This window comes from Corvus kubaryi, unplaced genomic scaffold (assembly GCF_017639235.1).
Source record: "Corvus kubaryi isolate FWS band 111438036 unplaced genomic scaffold, C.kubaryi_AGA036_p1.0 split1-65, whole genome shotgun sequence".
Lineage (NCBI taxonomy): Eukaryota > Metazoa > Chordata > Aves > Passeriformes > Corvidae > Corvus > Corvus kubaryi.
In genome coordinates, this window is record NW_024582080.1 from 8,432,069 (window position 1) to 8,451,489 (window position 19,421).

Below are 19,421 nucleotides of genomic sequence, written 5' to 3' on the forward strand. Positions count from 1 at the left end.
TGCAAGTCTAACAGAGACTTACTTTCCTGGCTGTGCTGAAAAGTCCCTAGGCTTTGAGACTAATTAGTAAGCTGCTTGCTCAAGTAAGAAACACAAGCTCTGTTGCTGCCTGAGGCACTTGGGACCCATGTTCTGTGAAGCCCTTGGCCAGGGTCTGGTGAGCTTTATTTCTGAGACCTGGAAGTTGCTGAAATGCCTTAGGATGTATCGATCTAGTTGTGGCTCTTAATGCCTTTTAAAGGATAAAATTAGCCCTCTTATCTAGTAATTGAGGAGAACGTACACCCTTTTAAAACCTCTGAGGAATGAGATCAGTCTCAAGACACCTAAAAGCAATCCTGCTGAAGTGTTAGGCTATAGAAGAAACTGAAAATTGCCGGGGATTCTGATGGCTAATGTTGGTTCCTGTTTATGCTGTTCCAAGTCCTATTTTTGTAGAAAGGACAGTGAATTGAAAGATGAAGGTCGAGCCTGGAATCTGGGTTTTTTTTATACCCTTAGGCACTTCTTGAATTGACCTGTGTCTGTACCTGCATATTGTCCAGGCTTGCATTTATTGTTAAGGAATAACAGTTCTGTATGATCACTTTAAGGCTTCTGACTTTTTTTTTTTTTTTTTTTTTTTTATGCTGAAAGTGGTAGGGAATTTATTTTTCATGGTATCTGAGTAAAACTAACGAATCTGCTTGTTCAAACATACCATCTGTTTCCATTTTTATAAATTAATGTCTTAAAAGTATTTTAAGCCCATTTCAGACTCTCAGTGGTGCATTGGCATTAAGCAGCCTCATGCTTATCAGGCAAACCTGGTTTACTGTTTTGAAAGTGCTGCTTTACTCTTTTTAGAATGAAAGTCCCATGCATGTGTGACTAACTCAAGGTGCTGGAAAGTCTTAGGCCTGTGTAGGAGGAGACAAAGTATTCCAGAATTCAGAACTCTGCATCTCTCATGTAACTGTAGGTCAGGATTATATTATCGATCCATAGGGATGATACTACTTGCTAGTACAAGCAGTGCATCTAACGAGAATTAAGGGAAAATGATAGTGATGATTTGGTATGTAAGTAATACAGATAAGGAATAGAAGAAAACCTTGATACTTAAGGAAGGTAAAGTTTAAAGATAACTTTTTTACTAGGGAAGAAAAGAAAATTAAATAAGACTAAAGAAAACCCCTAAATTTGGATAATGGCAGAATTATAGAAAAAAAGTATTTTTTATTAAATATAAGCCACAAAAGCTCACAATTTCTAAGTGAGTATCTCTACCTTTTTTTTCCCCTTTAGAGAATTGTTTACTTTGCATTGAGAAAAGGCAAGGCTTTGATATTTCCAAACTTGCAGTGAAAAGTACTCTGACTTTCAGAAGCACTGTCTCTAGCTGTTCTGTGCATGATGCTATTCTTCTGACTGGGTGAAAGAAAATAACAAACTAACATTGCAGACAAGCGAACTGTTTGTTTTTCTCTTCCATGCTACTGTACTCCTGACCACCACAGGTAGCAGTAGGCGATATTGTGAAGGTCACCAATGGGCAACATCTTCCAGCAGACATGATCATAATATCTACCAGGTATCCTGAATGGGTGTGGAAGTGATGTGTCTGATGAACTGAGGTGCAGAGGACTTGAATCTCTGTATTTGTTATTAATAAAACCAGACATCAGATAGCACTAATTCTATTCCACATCTAAAATCAAATTTCAACAATGACAAAACATGGCTTTACTAGGCATGGATTCATGTATCATTGTAGGTAGGCTCTTCTAAAATGAGGCTTTTTCAAGACTTGACTTTATGATTTACAGGTACATAATACTCTGTATTGATGGGTTTGTTGGAAGACTGAAGGTTCTTAACGTGAGCTTTGTGCAGTCAGTGGTTCTATGGCCCTCTGAGAATCCCTCCACTGAATTAAGGAAGCTTAATTTTTCTTCCAATTAATTCCCCTGAGTATTCAGCATATTTTCCTGCTCCCCCCAGAAATATTTCTCTTTCAAATAGTAAATCTGAAAGGCTAGCTCTGTTGGCACCAAATAACAAAATAGCTTTTAGGCTTCATTTGTTCACTGCTTCTCTGGATACAGCACAGGTATGGCCCATCTCTAGCATGGTAGCAACAGCAACCTGTTGAGTCCTGCTTGGTTTAGTTTCAAATATGGGACAACTTCTTGATGGACCCCAGGACAAAGCTGGCCCTCTGTACTGCCATGCACTGCTGACTCATGTTGAACTTGCCATTGATCAAGATCTCCAGGTCCCTTTCCGTGGTAATGCTCTCCCTCATCTCATTCTCCAGTCTGCACACACATCCAACATTGCCTCATCCCAGGTGCAGAATCCAGCACTTGCCTTTGTTAAACTTCATATGGTTGGTGCTTGCCTAGCCTTCTCATTTGTCAAGGTCTCTTAGTTCCTAAAAGCCTTTGAGTGGTACTTGACTGTTAGTCTAGAGTCTAGGTCGTGTAGAACAGCTTGAGGCCAAATCAAGACCACAGTTTGCTTAGACAGATGAGGTTTAAACAAGAGACAACAGCCAAACTCCTGTACTTAAATGTGCTTCTAATAGCCAAACCTTACGCCACCTCCGTAATTCCCTCCTGCCTGTGTGCCTTTCAACAGTGACTGCAGATTACTCTGGTCTCTAGGTTGCAGTTCTCTTACATGATCCAACTTGTAAGGGAACTTGTTTTTCAAGCTGCTGTATTTTCTGCTCCATCCTTCTTGTCTGTGCTATTCCTGGGAGGTTTCAATTTTTTCTAAGCTGTATGCAGAAGCTCAGTCTTTTTGAATTGCCATGTGATGAAGGATAGAGGTACTTTCATTCCATGGTATACAGTATTGTATTTTTTTAAAATAAGCCCCAAACCTTAAATAAGCAGTTGTCAACTTAATATGCAGTTAGGCTGAACTTGGACATCAGTAATTTTCTGTTTCAGCATTAAAGAATATTTTGCTTAAGAACTTCTCTAATGTATTATACTAAAAACCCCTTCTGACTTATTTCTTAACTGTGTGTGCCAGCTTTTTGTTCTACATTGTTCTACTAACCTGCTGTCATTGATAGCCACATAAAAATTAGAGAATTTAACCCAAAGCATGTTGATTTGGGAGAGGCTTTGCTTGAAATAAATAGCAATTTCTATGGCAGTTCTGCTTTATAATTGGTATTATTCCCATGATTCCTTTAAATGTCAATACTAAGTGTCCTCAGTTCACCAGAAAGCTCTGCATGTTATGAAGGGGGTGGGTTCTTTGCTTGTGTATGTTGATTTTCTGTGTGTGAGCTGATTGTCAGAGGTAAAATCGACAGTTGTTTTTTATCTTGACTCTTTTGCTGTATAGTAAAAAGGTGACATCAAATGAATTTTACATAAAGAATGAATTTACATGAAGGAAAAAATAATTCAAATACAACTTTGCATGGAAACACTTCCACATTTCTCATTTCCACAGTTCATTCAGTTTCTGTGGAAATTAGAGGAATTGTATTGTGAAAGGTCGCACTCCTGAGCTAACCGCTTCAGTTGTAGTAGATAAGGTGTTTGACAGAGGTAAAATTGGAATCAAGCTGGTCTCTAATCTGTGTCTTTCTTGGGTTCAGATTTAAATTGCCTGTGTAGGAGGAGACAAAGAATAGACTCAGCCTCTTTCTCTTTTTAAAGAAAAATTAATTGGAGAGAATAACCTAGCTTCTTACTGTTATAAATATACCTGTCCATTTCTTAATTATTGTTGTCCTAAGGAGCCTTTATTACTGAACTGTTCTGCCGATTGAGTACATTTGTTGTTAAAGCAATTGGTTACTTTGGAAAAAAACTAGCCATTTATCAAGAGTATGAGAAGTGATATGCTGAAGAAGCACTTGCTTGAATCCAGATAGGAAACTGATAATCCTTAGCAGCCTGAGAAGAAAGTTGGCAGAAAAATAGTTTTGGTGGTAGAGAGGTTTGGCCATAGAGAGCTTTTGAATCTTGAGTGGTATGTCAGGAAAAGATCTGGTAAAAGTCCCCTTCCTTGTCACGGGTGCTACCTATGCAGAGCTCCTCTATGTTGGAGGTAGATAAGACCTTAACTAATAAAAAATTCAGTTCTAGGAGGAAGATTTTTGTCCCTGTTGGTAAGGGCAGAAACATATCTGTAAGATGCAGGTCACAGCCCTCAATCCTAGTGAACCTTTTTCTCATGCTGGAAGAAAACCTGTTTAGCAGTGACTTTGGATGTACTTCCCACAAGCCCCTCAACTTTAAGGTGACCTTGCAGACATGATTTTGTGTGTTCAGTTCAGAGACAGAATTCCATAGCAGAGAGCATTACTGTCTTCATCCAAACGTATCTCCATTTTATACTGTTCAATACTTGGTATTTCATCCCTAACTCTTGCAGTCGGAAGCAATTTAATGGATTGCAATTCAAAATAATCCACTTCAGGCATCTAAGTTTATCATGACTTGTTAAATTCTTAGTAATCTGATTTACACTTGTCTTTCTCTGTAGTTTGCTGTATGACCACGTCCAAAGACGTCTCTGTTAAATATGTACTTTCAGCTGGCTCTTTCATGGTTGTGTACCAGTATGGTGTTCTGTCTTCTGCAGTGCCTTGAAGAAGTCTGTTGTGGACTATATTAGTGCAAAAGTAGTGTACAAAAAAGTACTGAGTTTTAATATTGAAAATCTTACACTCCTTACAGTGAACCACAAGCCATGTGCTATATTGAAACAGCTAATCTCGATGGGGAGACGAATCTTAAAATACGACAGGTAAAACAGACTCGATTCCATCTTTTTTCTTCTTTTTGGTGTTTAATATTAGCTATGAAGCACCATCTAGCTTGCATGGCAACAATACAAGTGCTTTTCTTTTGTTGTTTTTTTAAAAAGCATCTTTCTTAAAGTGGCTGTAATTTGCCTTTTCAACAGATACAAACACAAGCAGTAATGCATCATGTGCAAGTGTAAGGAACTAACCTGGAGCAAGTATTTTAAGCCCACAGAGACAAATCAAAGAGACCTGGGATGTGTTTTGCTGAAGGTCTAGTTAGTGGAATTTAAGTGCTGTACATAAAAAAAAAAAAAAAAACAAAAAACAAACCAGCTATGCTTGTGATGCAAATTGCCGTTTTTCATGTCACGAGTACCATTTTATGAGCATTGTGCAGAGGCAGCAGCTGAAAAGGATCTTTTATGTATTTAAGTTAATTTGTTATCTCTTTCTGGTAAGTAGAAGAATTTATTTGGATCTTTCTAGTTTTGTTAAAGAAGTACTGTTGATTATAGTGTTTAGAAATAGTTAAGAATCTTCGGCTTCTTTCATTAAAAAAAAGAATTTAGATTAGGATTTCGAAACACAGATAATTTGTTTTTAAAAAGCTACATTTGCTCCTTCTTTACTACATTTGTAGAAATGTGATTTACTGTTCCAGATCAGGCTACTAAGTCAGATGCTGAGCTCCTGTAAGATTTTATTTGCTTCAGGACATGCTTAAAATACAAAAATACGGCCTTGCTCTTGCTTGCAGTGCTGCAGTCAAATTCTGGCAAAATAAACATTAAATGGATTCCTCTGTTTGTAGAAAGGCAGTGGGTGCTGTGCATGCACTCAAATGTGGAGTACCAGTACATTAGGATGCAGTTGGATGACAGGCTGATCATTAACCTTGAGCAGGATCAGAGCATATTGGCTGCAGTGGCCCAAGAGAGACTACACTTAAGAATGACTGTATTTAGCAGCCATAACACATCAGTGCACCTACACTTTGAGAAAAAAGCCAGGCCTGTTTACACTGCTTTTCTCCTACTTCCTCGTGCATGTGTCCAACTTCATGTTTTGTGGAGGTTACTTTCCTCTTGGTGAAAGAAAGATCATGATATCTATGTAGAGAGTTTCAGTCTTGTCAGGAGGTTCATATGTGTCCATAATGAATCTTCTTTGCAGGAAAGAGGTATTAAATATCAAATAAACAACAAAAAAAACCCCCACGAAACCAAAACATAACAACAAAAACCAACCCCAAAAAAGTAACAACAACAAAAAAACCCCCACCAAAGCAAAACAGGACCCTGACCTCCACAGATTTAATTACATTTGGTTTCGTAGATGTTAAAAGGAAGTACCATTTTCCTAGGTTGCCTTCTAATAACAGTTTTTGACAAGAATCTCCTTTGAATTGTTCTGTGCAGGGTCTGTCTCAAACTGCTAGTCTCCAGTCCAGGGAAGAATTGATGAAAGTATCTGGGAGAATAGAATGTGAAGGACCCAACCGCCATCTCTACGACTTCACTGGAAACTTGCGCTTAGATGGTCAAAGGTATTGGCAACAAAGCCATGAGTTCATTGGATTAGGAAAAATGTTTCCTCTGTTCTTTTAGCCTATAACTCTAAGCACATGCGTGTTTTTGCTGGGGAAGAGGAGAGTAATAATTAATAATTATTAATCAGAACATCTGCCAGTATAAGATAACACAGTTCTATCTTCATATGGAGCCTTCCGCTTGTTACGGGAGTATTGATTTCTTTGTAATTAATGGTGATATTTTATTAGAAGGTACATCTGAAGAGAAGGACTCAGGGAAATGGTTGGGGTTTTTAGGGCCTTCTTGTTACATAAGATACACAGAGGAAATGGAAACCTTTCCCTTTCAACTAGAGCCAAAGGCTGCACCAAGGTCAGGTGTATAGAGAAAAGTGATCCCAGAACTTGGAGGCTTTGTCAGGGTGACGTTGATTTTTACAACTCTTGAAAGAAAAGTATGTAGTTTTAGTACTTAAATTTGCAGTTTGCGAAAGGTTGGTAGGAATATACATGTTTTATTTGGCCGTGCCTGTTTTCCTTCACAAAATGTATATTCCATGGGCAGCTCAGTGCAAGAATAGCAGATGATCACTTGAGTCCCACTTGAAAGTCATGTGGGTAACACAGGTTTTCTCAAACGCTTGTTTAATGGTATATGTCATATAGTTTGCTTGAAATGGATGGTCTCTTTGCAAGTGTGATGCTTCTCTGTCCTTGATGTGAGAGAGAATGTACTAGCCAAGGTCAAGTGCAGAATAAGCTTATTTATGGCTGCCATGTAAGTTCTCAAGTTTACTACAGAGGTTCCAGTGCTTTCTTCAGTTGTGTGGACAATCATTATATTGCTATTACATTCTTCTCTTCTTGTTGTTTGGGGTTGTTTTTATTATTTACTGGGGAATAAGGCTGAGAGTAGAACTACTTTCTTTAAAATGTTACTGAGAACTGAAAGATACATGAACTTCTTGCTTTGCAGCCCAGTTCCTGTTGGTCCAGACCAGATCTTGCTGAGAGGTGCACAGCTGAGAAACACTCAGTGGGTCTTGGGTATTGTTGTGTATACAGGACATGATACAAAACTCATGCAGGTAAAGGTTTTAAGGGGATTAAGGGCATGTTTTGATAGAAGTTGGTCATCTTTCCTGTATTCTCGTTGTCATTGACTTGATTTTATGGAATGGTTTGGCTCATTATAGTTGTTTCAGCCCTGGAGGCCTTGAGGAATACAAGGGTCCATTGTACTTGTGTTTGCATGTGCACATGTGCAAACACTTACTGAAAGTGAAAGCAGTTCAATATGTAAGGAGAACTGACTTTCATTGCAGTTTATCTGGTAGCTGGATGACATTTAAAACTGAGGCTTGACAGCTGAGGACATAGTAATAATCATGGAGATAATTAGATTAGGACTGTAGTACTAAGGGAGGGCCTGTCAGGGAGTGCCTGGAGAGACCAGCAACATGTATATATTGTTCACTGCTGCTGACCATCGGTGGGATGGACAGCAGATGCTCTAATGGACTCTGAAAGTAAAGACTGGGTTTACTTCAGCAGTTTTCTCTTGTATAAGCCATTGCCAGGTTCCTTTTTTTTTTTTTCCCTGATGCTGTCTAGAATTCAACCAAAGCACCTCTGAAGAGATCAAATGTGGAGAAAGTGACCAACATGCAGATCCTGGTTTTGTTCTGTATTCTCCTGGTAATGGCCCTTGTGAGTTCTGTAGGTGCCTTATTATGGAACAGAACACACGGCGAAGTCGTCTGGTACCTTGGCTCCAACAGTGAGTATGCAGGCACTGAGCCAGGGAGGTATCAGCCTGTAGGGCCAGCCAGGCTCTTAGCTTCACTGAATTAATGCATAAAATAAGAAATAGAAAACAAAAACCCCCACATCTTGCTAGGTTTTTGATGACCTAATATTTTCTTTTTTTTTTTGAGAATGGGCTGACATAAGTGAACTTCCCAGTGAGACTTCTGAAGGTTAGGTAAATATCACTGGGCTAGCACCCAAGGAGCAGGACAGAAACAGAAGAGGGGGAAAAATTATTCTTGGATATCTGGTGTTCATTTCTTTCATCTCTGTGGAGATACCATACACGATTTTTTTTCTCAGAGGAGGTCAGGTACTGCAGCCTTATGTGTGTCTGACTGTATTTGACTGCAGGATGGTATCAGTCTGATGCTGACTTCAATATTATGTTGATATAGAGATGCAAAGGATTTCTCTAACTTTTTTTCAGTCAGAAATGCTGATCTGCTCTTTTAGAGAAAACCAAAATGCTAGATGTTACAGTTGTTATTTATTGGGTAAAGCTTCTGTCTTTTGCTTCTGTGATTTTGTTGTGAGAAAACTGATCTCTTAGCATGGTTATTTGAAGGGTTTTATTTGATTACATTCTTAGTCCTCAAATTTATTAGTTCTTTATCGAAGACGGGCATCAACAATGAAGTACTCCCCAGCAAACTTTTGAGGAGGTTACATTAGCTGTAAAATGTGATGTTAGAAGCATTTTGAGATGCAGATCTTAAAGCAATTATCACAAACTGCAAATGGCTTGTCTGCTGATGATGCAAAACAGATGGCAAGTGTATCCTCTGCAGTTTAAGAATTGTAGTTGTGGTAGTAATGAAAAAAAAAAACATATAGGAAGAGCATGGAAATGCCCCATATTTGATTCTAGGTTTTGGTAGTTGTAATGTCTTCTAGTAGCAGTGTCAGCAATGTTCAGAATTTCTTGCCTGCTCTCTCCCTTGTTTTTTAAATGAGTAAGTTTAAATTTGTGCCTTACAATGACAGAAGTAATACTGGAAAAGATGAATGGGATGAACTCTTGAACTTGCAGTATAAAACAGGTGCAACTTGCAATAGACTAGGATGACATAATAGTCTGTATAGATGCCTTTTTGTAAATTTAATGCACAGTTTCTATAGCTTCTGTAACTACCACACACAGGAAAGACACTTTTTCAGGTTAGGCAGGTAGATGTTAAATTTTGGTTAAATGTCTCATCTCTGTAAAAAATTGTATTGCAGAATGTTCCAATACCAAGCATGCTTCTTCATTCTGCAAACTTATCAAAGATACAGAATTAGGGTGTGCTCTCACTTGGAGGTGCCTTTGTCTAAACTCTGATATTCATTAGGCTTCAGCAATTTTCTCTGGATTCTGTCTCCTCCTAGTTTGCTTCCCTGACTTCTAATTACCTTGTGATGCTGAAAACCCTTAGTTGTGGACTCCGACCTTGTTGTGCTGGGTGTTCTGTGTGCTGATTGAAGTGCCTCTCTAAGTTTCTAGGGAAATGAAGAGCATACAAATATGGAGACTTTGATTATAAAGAGAGGCTGTGGGCAGCACCATGAACAGGAGCTTTCATCCTGTGTCTCTGCTGAGCCTTGTACATTCCTGCTGGCTATCTATAAATGCTTCCCCTTCCCTTTAGAACCATTTGTGATGGCAGACTTACTTGGGCAAGTTGTGCAATGCTGTCACTGGTAATAACAGCTTCTTTGCTTAAGCAGGGTGCCTTTGTTCATATACTAGGCAACTGTTTAGCAGTCAACTTGTTCTCATAGATTTCTTTAGTATAGGTAAATTCTCAATTCTGACAGTGATGTCAGATTTTAGAACTAATTTTGGTGTTTATTTTTTGTTTCCTAACTCCACTGAGACAAGTAGGCACTTCCTGAAAGATGGTTATATTACTAGTGACATTGGTGGCTCTTAATTGGGCAGTTGACATGTCAGATAAATGTCTAAATTGGGTTATAGTGGGGAATATTGTACTTCTCACCATCTGTCTAGCAAAAATTGTTCAGAAAGAGTTCGGTTCTTTAATATATAGCCTCAGCAACCTTGCTCTTCTTTACCTGGTATAAAATGCTGTGTATTTAGGCATGTGGTCTGTGGGTGTTTTATCTATCTTCTATTGAAATCAATATTAAAATTGCCCTTACACTAGGCATCAACACACTAGCTGATTATTTTAGCATTGCTAAATCTGATCAGGCGAACTGCATAAAAATGATTGCCCCTATACCACTCTGACTTGTGTCTGCTGATGTCCTGTGTCTTTTGGTCCGCAGAAATGCTGTCTGTGAACTTTGGATACAATCTGCTGACGTTTATAATCTTGTACAACAACCTTATTCCAATCAGCCTTCTGGTGACATTGGAAGTTGTCAAGTTTACTCAGGCTCTTTTTATAAATTGGGTAAGTAGCAAGAATGAATGTATCTCAGTTCTGGATGTTGACATTTAAAATAAAAACCCACTTAACATCTTTGCAAGATTTTCTAATTACTTTTCTGATGCAACTTCTGGGAAACTCAGAGGGTTTATTCTATATCAGTTCTGTGTTTCACAGGAAATTAAAAGATCTAGTCATGGGAAGGTCCCCTGTGCAAATGATGACTTGTATTTTAGGCCTTTAGGATGAGAAGGAAGTCTCAGCTCTTGGTTGAAGGAGATCTCTCTGCTGACTCACGTTCAGTAATTATCTTTTGAAAACTCTTCAGTATCTTACAGCTCCTCTCAGACACAGCAGAGGGAAAGACTAGACTTGTTTGAAGGTGTGGAGTTTGGTTTAGGGTTTGGCTGTGGCCTTGAGGTCACCTCTGGTATGGACCGTAAAGTTTTTGTAAGGAGATAAGTTGGCGCTGCCTCACGCAAGCAAACAGTAATCCCTCTGTTCAGGGAAGCTTTGACTTCAAAATGTCTGTCTCAAGTTGTGGGCCAAAAATACTGTAGTGATGGCTCTCAAGCTGGACAAAACCAAGAGGAATACCTTTTGTTGGTATGCGTTAATCCTTGGACTTTGAGTAATGTAGTAGGTTCCTATAAAATATATGTAAGTGAAGTTTAAAAAGTCTGTTCCCGGAGCTGCTTATAATGTACTAGAGATGCATATCTGAGAAGTTGCTTTGGTTTGTGTGGTAGCTGTTTCTTTTACTCTCACAATAAAATGCAGTAACAGAAAGAGTTTATTTTGTGGAGCCACTAAAATTGTCTCTCCAGTCATCAATGTGGCTAGAACAACTGATTGTTGTAACTGAATACCTATGATTATCATGGCTGGTGCATGAGCTTCTTTCTACTGTACTAAGTTTCTTTTTTTACTGTTGTACCTTTAGTTTATTAACTACCTGTAGTTGAATCTGGCTTTTCTCATGTCCATGTAGTAAAGGAGGCATCCATATCCATCCTGGGATGATGTTTGTCTCAAGCATTCAGAATGCCCACTCATAGCATTAAGACAGTTAAGCCAAGCTGGAGCTGACTAAAAGAAAAACAGGGACTTTAGTGCTTAATTTGCATAACATAAGTCTTAATTTTGCTCTCATTTCAGGACATAGATATGTATTACCCTGAAACAGATACACCTGCAATGGCCAGAACCTCAAACCTTAATGAGGAACTTGGGCAGGTAAAACAATGTTTTCTTAAGTGTCGTGATTGTGATATGTTGTGTTGAGAGAAGGTGTGAGAGCAAGATGTACAAATCTGCTTTATTCTGTTGCTCTGTGTTACTCGGGTTAATGGGACATTGTTATTTTCTCTAGTCTGAGTCTTACAAGTGAAATAATGAGACATCACAGGATTAAATGTAATGTCATATAGGCAGTTTTATGTTTGGGAATTGAAACTATTTCATATGTTCACTCAACTTTATTCTCAAAGGTATTGGAGAGATGCTTTGTGGTTTTGGCTGTCTGTACCAGAACAGAACGTACACGGCTAAGCTTGGCTGAAGAGCAGGCCAACAGCCTAGACTGTGTTATTAGGTCTTGATGTTTCTGACTACTTCACAGGAGATGCCAGTCAAAAAAATGCAGTTGTATTCCTGATTTAGATAGTGTGTTCCTTCAAGCATTCCTATTTTCCTTTCAGCTAAAGATAACTGTATATTAACTTCTAGTTGTTGTAGATTACTTTATTCTGTAAATAACATTTCTTCAGACTGGAAGGGCTTCCCATAACAAGCTTACTGGAAAATACGACTTTGCTATTGGAATTTTGTAGCACCATTGAGAAATGCTAGCTTTTTTCCTTGACCATCAAGGTTATAGGTCTGTAACGGAACTATGTGAACTTCATAACTTGTGTGAATTTAGTGTTAGAGACAACATTTATGTATCTAAAAGACACAATAATTTGCTGCTCAATAGGGGCGTAGTCAATATTCTTCCTGCTTAAACCGATTGGCATTTTTCTTATGAATGCTAAAATTTGATTTGTATTTAAATCGCTTTGATGTGACGTTATCAACCTCTAAATTATGGTGTTATTTTTGCCTGAAGTAAAGTATTTGTGGCATAATGTATGTTGGTGGCCCATATGTTGTCTTCAGGAATGGCTTACAAGTGATTCTGTGTAACTAGACTGAATTTTTTGATTCATTTAATTGAATTACATGTTCACAGGTGCCCTTGATATTTTTGTTTTATGGTGAAATTATTAATGACTTAAAATTCCTCAGAAGTTTGGGTACCCACTTTGACTTCTGGCTTGCAAAGGCTCCCTTTCCAATGCTGTATTCAGTAGCAGTGTAGTGCACAGCTAAAGGATCACCTTACAAATAGTGTCGTGCACTGTCTTGAACTGAATGGCGATTATTGAGGAAAAGCTTCTTCTAACTCTAGTTACCTGTCACCCCAGGACATCAAAGTTGTTTGGTCTTTAAGTTGTCTCACTCTTTCATGTTATTACCATCCCTTCCTACATGTTACTTGTTGAAAGTCTTAGCTGGTGTAGAGGTACAGCTGTGGTGTTATTAACTTGCAATTAGTTTTGGTCTGTTGTGGCCCATTAAAGGTGGGAATTGTGAATCTGCTAATGCTCCAAGAGGTCATGTTGCTTTGTTGGGGTTGCCTCTTACATCTACCTTAAAGTCACTGTTTCCATTAAGGGATTATTAGTTTGGGCAGTGCTGACTGTGGCAGTGTGTTGTGTACTTCAGGACGGCTCATGACTGGACATCAGAAAAAGCAGCTTTTGTTTGCCTGCAGAATACCAGCTGGACTTACTCTAGCATATTCCATGCTTATAGTGAGGGGAAAAAGCCCCAAATATTTCTGGTGATCTTTGAAACACTGAATATCTTCAGTGTGTAAAAACCCAATGATCCTTCAACAATCCTGAGTCTTTGTTTTCATTTCCAGTCTTGCTCTTTGAGATAGGTACAGTTAAAAGATTTGATAAATGTCCAAGTAGCACAACCAAATACATCTGTGGTGACCACACTGGAGCCTTGGCAATTGATATCTACTATTTGAGCCCTTCCACATTTAGAGATAAAGAATTAATGCAATTAAATAATTTGCCTGATTATTTTTCAGTAGATTTGGTAGACAAATCAAGCTGTAATAAGCCTGCATTGGCCAATATTGTGACATTTGAGCAATATGTCTCTGAGAATCTTCCTATTTTCTACTTTGAGCTTGTTACTATGCAAGTTGAAAATCAGACTTTTTTTTCCCTTCCAGGTAAAATACCTGTTTTCTGATAAAACAGGTACTCTAACATGCAATATCATGAACTTCAAGAAATGCAGTATTGCTGGAGTGACATATGGGTGTGTATGACTTTTTAAAAAACTGTGTGGTTACTACTGGTACAAAATTTTATATTGGAAAAGGTTTAGAACATTCTGTTCTTCAGTTTATATTCTAGCATGTTTTGTGGTCTTAATTAATAGCTTTCATTTTCCTGTCCTGCAGCACAAATTATGAAAGTCAAACCTGGGGAGTACTTCACATGAAGCAAAGAAACTTGCTTCCTAACTGACATGATCATGATTTAAACAAAACCAGAAGTGCTAAATAAGCTCTGGCTTTTCAAGAGGGAAAAAGTTGCAGTCCAAGGGTAGCAATTATCAGTCATATTTCTGAGACTTGAGAAGAACCAGAATTTTTTTAGAACAGTGTAGTTGTAATTATAGAGTTTAATGTTCCTTGTACAAGAGGGATACCTGCTTACTGGTTTTATTCTGTTCTGACAAAAGGATCCCTTTGAGTCATCTAAATCTTTGTATTTGCTTCATTTTAAATGGGTAGTCTTCAGATCTCAGTGCAAGTTAACCTTTGAATTTCATGGTAGCTAAATTAGATATCTCAAAAGGCAGAAAACTTGATTCAAATGTATGAACAGCTGAACCTGTGGTTCCAGCATATGTTTTTGTGTGATGACTCATTGATCTTCGCTTTCCACCTCTTTTTTTTGGTTACTAAAGTGGAATAAATGTTCTTTTTTTCCTTTTTCTACTCCTCAGTCACTTTCCTGAGTTGGAAAGAGAACGTTCATCAGAAGACTTCAGGTAAATATATTCCAAGATGTTTGTGTTCTGTATAGCAGAGTGGGTACAATCTATATAAAGACCGCTTTCCAATTTGGGACTGGAAGAAGCCCAAGGCAGGAATCTGTTTGAGTAAAATGGTCTTCCAGTGGAAGCCTAATGCAGAGCTGGTGGGTGGTGATGGATCCACTCTTCTGCACAGAGAGTTGGTATGTGAACGGGGTGAGGAATAGGCAGTGGCTGGGGTGGCTGGGATGCTAATGCAGTGCTTATTTATAATTGCAGACAGTCAAGTTAAAAGCTAAAAGTAACCTACTTTACAGGAACCTTAGAGACTGAAGCTAGAGCCTGAATGTTGCTCTTTGCAATCACTAAGTTCAGGCCTGATAATGAGAAGAAAAGGGACTTCTTTATTAAAATGCTATGTTTTAGTAATTAAGCTGGGAGAGAGCTTGGTATGTAGGTCTATCATGTCCAGAGAATCCCACTCCTTTTTATTGAGAACTTTAATCAATAGAGGTGACAGGTCTGTCCCATTCCACAGAAATGAGTGAAGACCCAGAGGTGTTACGCAGGTGTCAGTGAAGCATATTGAGGTTATTGGGAAGGAGGGGAAGAGCCAGGGAGGGCTGGCATGGATTTGAATGGCAAATACAGGCAAGAAGTGAGTTCCTACCCAAGAAACAGGTAAACACTGAATGCTGTTAGAAAAGCACTTGGTGGTGAGCTAAGCTAGGCTTCTCCACTGGTCCAGCTCATTTTTATGATCATCTTTTAGGAGGGTGATAAAATTACACGTTTCTTTTTTGTTGAGATGTAATTTCTATGGATCCCTCTTTTCTTCCAAGATATTGCTGTTTCCTTCATTGCCATATTTTCTTTCCTTGCATCTTTCTTTCCTAGTCAGTTCTGTGAAAGTTTCTTCTGGGTACTTATGTGGAGTACTCAGACTTAAAATCCTCCAGGGGTCAGCGTGAAGCAGAACACTGTGACTAGGGAGGGAACTTAGGGATATTGAACTTTGATCTATTTTATAAGTAAGCCTCCCTGAAATCCATGCATCTTAAAATATGCTTAGAAACTGCTGTTGCTACATCTGTGCCAGGAGGTGCATTGACACGTGAATCTTCTGAAACACATCAGCCATAACCATTTTGGGTTTTTTGCTGGTGCTCATTTTCAGCACTTTCTGCATTACTCATATGATCTTTTCTCAATGCTTTCAAGGACACTGGAGTCTTACTTTGCTTTTTAAATTTGCTTCCCAAGAAAAGAGATGAAGTACTAAGATTGGCAATGTTGCCACTTGTTTGAATGTGCTTGTTTTGCTCTGCAGCCAGCTACCTCCTTCCACCAGTGAGTCGTGTGAATTTGATGACCCAAGACTGCTGCAAAACATTGAAAACGATCATGTAAGTCTGCTCTTTGAATATCACGCCTCTTAAATGCCCTATTCTAAGTTTGTCTGGAATTGAATGCTGAGCAAATCTATTTGTGTGATTAAGTCTGCTCTGTGATTGTGTCATGCAAGCACAGAGGGGGCAAATTGGAATCAAAATAGCTGCCTCCAACGCCTTTCTGCCCACTTGTCTTACAATTGAATTAAAGAAGCAATGGCATTGATATGGATACCAGCTACCTATAAGGCAGGTTCATGCTGTTGTATATGGAAGATAATGCTTTGTAACAAGTTATGATAGAAATTATAATTCTTTAAAAGAAAAACTACATGGAGTGTTCAAACATCTACACCATTTTAAATCATAATCTACAGCATTACAAGGTAATTCTGGAATGAGCCTTGTTTTAAGTATTGCAAGTGTTTGGAATTCTAGTTATATAAAGGATGCAAAAGATGGGAATTAATTGCATATTCAAGCTTAGCATAAGCCTTAATGATTAATAATCTTAGCCTAGCTGTTGAGTCCTAAAGGGACCTAGTCTTTACAGTGTCAGTTCATTGTTTATTTGGGAATCATGCAGCTATGAAGTGTCTGACTGGACACAAGACAACTAATTCACTTGCCAAAAAGCATGACCCTTGTTCTTTGCAGGCTGTCTCACAGTATGAGGTCTGAGCATTGGCAAGCACAAACTCAAGCAGCTGATTGCTCTCCTTAGACAGTATAGCTTCTGTAACTGGGCTGGTTAAGTTTTGTATGAGCATCTAAAATATAGTTGCAATATACTGTTTGTGTGCAGGAAAGCTTTTCTTTCTGTTCTGCTGTGCAGTACTTAAGAACTTGAAACACAGCATGGTGTGAATGCCAGAAGGGAATAATTACTTGGTGTGGCACTATGTGTTCCTCAGGGTGATGGAGCCTAGAGATGGCTCCTGTGCTCTAACCTCCAGCAAGGTCACCCTCTCAGAACAGTGCCCTGGTTTCCTATGTGGCTTTTGTAATCATGGACACTGGAAGGATTTCCACTGGACGTGACTTGCAGCCAAGATTCATGTATTGTCCTGTTCCTTTGAGTCCTGTTTGTTCATTTATGGCTACAATTATGGCTTATGGTAGTTGCTGACTCCAGGTATTCATTCTGGTTTAGGTGTGGGCTGTAGGTAGAATGTGTTTGAGCTCTTTCTGGCTGCTGCTTTAGGTATGCATGCAGAAAAATGCTTTGGTATATTTTAATAGACTCAGCAGAAGGAATGTATCTCAAATGAGGTCTGAGATGGAATTTCTCACCTAGCCTTGAGATGGCCCCTTATTTTTGGGCTACCTAATTATTTGATCTTCTCTGGGTAGTTTCTGCTTTGGGGGATAGACGAAATACATGCTGTTGTAGCAGGCAAATAGGGGATTTTGGTAGCTTCCTTAAGTGTCATTTAGTCTAGACAGCTCAGAATTCTTTTGCTGGTCACTTAGACAAATACTGATGTCATTGCACAGCTGACTGTTGGGCTGAGCATACTGTGTGAACTCGGCCCTCAGACAATCAGTGTCACAGAAGACAATCACTTCTGGCTAATGAGAAGTACCTTGTGTAAGCCAAAGATAGTTTTCAGAGCCTGACTGTACTGGAGGAATGGGTGCCACCCTCTGGCAAGTGGTGATTCAGCACAACACATGGGAATGCGAGAACTACACGTAACAGTTTGCTTAGCATGTTCAGGTGTATTTGTCAGTCTGTGGGTGAGAGGAGGGCTAAATTCCAGGATAGCGGTAGAGGGAAGGGTCTTTCCAGTTTTTTTTTTTTTTTGCATTAGGTCAGCTGTTCAGATGCATAAACTGCTTCTTTCTATCTAAAAATCCATATTATCTTCATTTTTACAGCTGATAGATAGCTGCAGATGCCACTTGCAGATGTCTGTCAATTTCTACTCATTTAGTGAACTGAGGTGAAAAAACAGAAATGTTCTAGCACAAGCTGCCTAGTGGAGTTAGATGGTACAGTACTTGGGCAATTAATTCCCTCTAAACATTTGCCCTTTTGCAGCTGAAGCTGTAAATGTGATCTCTTCCAAACTCTCGTTAAGTGCTCATTGCTCTGGTCTTGAAGATTTTAATCTTTTTTTCACTTCAGTCACAAGTGTTAGTTTAGAACTGTCTCAGTGCCAAGTAATTTTCTTTCCAGGTTGAAAATAAAAAATTATGTACTTGTACTCATGAGACTGTCTTCCATCTGCTAGGAAGATTTTTAGCATCCTGCATCACCTCTAAATTTCATAGCTCTTCTGGGCCGCTGGTGTGTAAGGGCTGACTGATAGCCAAGTCCACTTTTGAGCAGCAGTTACTGAATTACTGCCCTGTAGGAAATGTTCCAGGGAAAAATAACTTGTCTTGAGCACATGTAGAGGTTTCTCTTGGCTGCTCTGGTATTTTAATGTGGAAGAAAGTACATAGGTTTGTCTGCCTGTGCTTTTTCTTTGTATCAGCTTCTGTTGGATGAACTGTGCGGCTGACCAGGTGTACGATGCTGTCTTGTTTCTACAGAGAAAATGGCATAAACTTAGTCTAATAAGAAAAGATCAGGTTTTTTCTAAGACTAGAAGGAATGTTTGGTTAATGTGCTAGACGGTCTTTATCTTGGTGCTTGCTGGTTGCATATGTGCTGTGAATGAACTCAGCATGGCGATGCAAGCCTGTTTGATGTGGGGTTATGTTTTACACTGATGATAGGAGAGCAGGGAAGGAGGTCAAGAAGTGAAGAAACTAACAGTCTTGGTTCTCATCCTAGACTCCTCTGTCTCCCAGGATTCTCCCTGAACTTCATCTGTGAATTTCCATTTGCATATGAACTTTCTTCTGTGGCCACCAAATTATCTCTTGGCCAAGAAGTGGCAAACATATATATAGATATAGCTGCAGATGCATGAATGGGTTCAGTGAGTATGTGTGATGAGAACTTTAGCAGCTGACCAGGCAGAACAGACGACTGTTGTGCTCACATTGAGCCTTTACCACACTGAAAGTGTTTGTTTAGACCTCACCAACATGTCTGCTTATTGTTGTGTAGTGTGTGGGAACTGAGGCTATTATCCCATCAAGCTTTGTTGAAATGACAGCTATCATCAGCTGATTCTTAATTCCATAGGAAAGCAGCTAATGCCACGACTAACTGGGATGAAAAACTGGGATTTGAAATACAGGAGGGGAAAAAAACCACGTTCAGGTGATGAAAACCTATGAGAGGCTCTAGTTCAGATTGCTGCAAAACTGTCCAAACCTATAATTTTATAGCTCACAATTAAATTGTTAGAGCTTGGTGAGATACATTTTTCTCTCACCTGCTTTTGTTCTTACTGTGCGTGGGACTTTGGTACTTTTGTTAAAGTACAAGGCAGTATCTTTAATTATAGGCCATATCTCATTGGTTTTGGACAAGATAAACT

At 38.9% G+C, this 19,421-nt stretch overlaps 1 protein-coding gene across 5 annotated transcripts in view; it reads left to right on the plus strand.

The window, feature by feature from the left end:
* The window catches only part of ATP8A2 (ATPase phospholipid transporting 8A2), a 320,936-nt gene that overhangs the window by 55,586 nt on the left and 245,929 nt on the right, over positions 1-19,421 (plus strand). For 4 of the 5 annotated variants that reach the window (XM_042014085.1, XM_042014087.1, XM_042014086.1 and 1 more), the window contains 10 exons: positions 1,500-1,573; positions 4,692-4,761; positions 6,181-6,308; positions 7,270-7,381; positions 7,908-8,073; positions 10,377-10,504; positions 11,639-11,716; positions 13,776-13,864; positions 14,561-14,605; positions 15,921-15,996. In XM_042014085.1, the coding sequence (XP_041870019.1) occupies positions 1,500-1,573; positions 4,692-4,761; positions 6,181-6,308; positions 7,270-7,381; positions 7,908-8,073; positions 10,377-10,504; positions 11,639-11,716; positions 13,776-13,864; positions 14,561-14,605; positions 15,921-15,996 (966 nt within the window). The remainder of the gene's footprint in view (positions 1-1,499; positions 1,574-4,691; positions 4,762-6,180; positions 6,309-7,269; positions 7,382-7,907; positions 8,074-10,376; positions 10,505-11,638; positions 11,717-13,775; positions 13,865-14,560; positions 14,606-15,920; positions 15,997-19,421) is intronic. The other variant, XM_042014089.1, reaches the window with a different exon arrangement.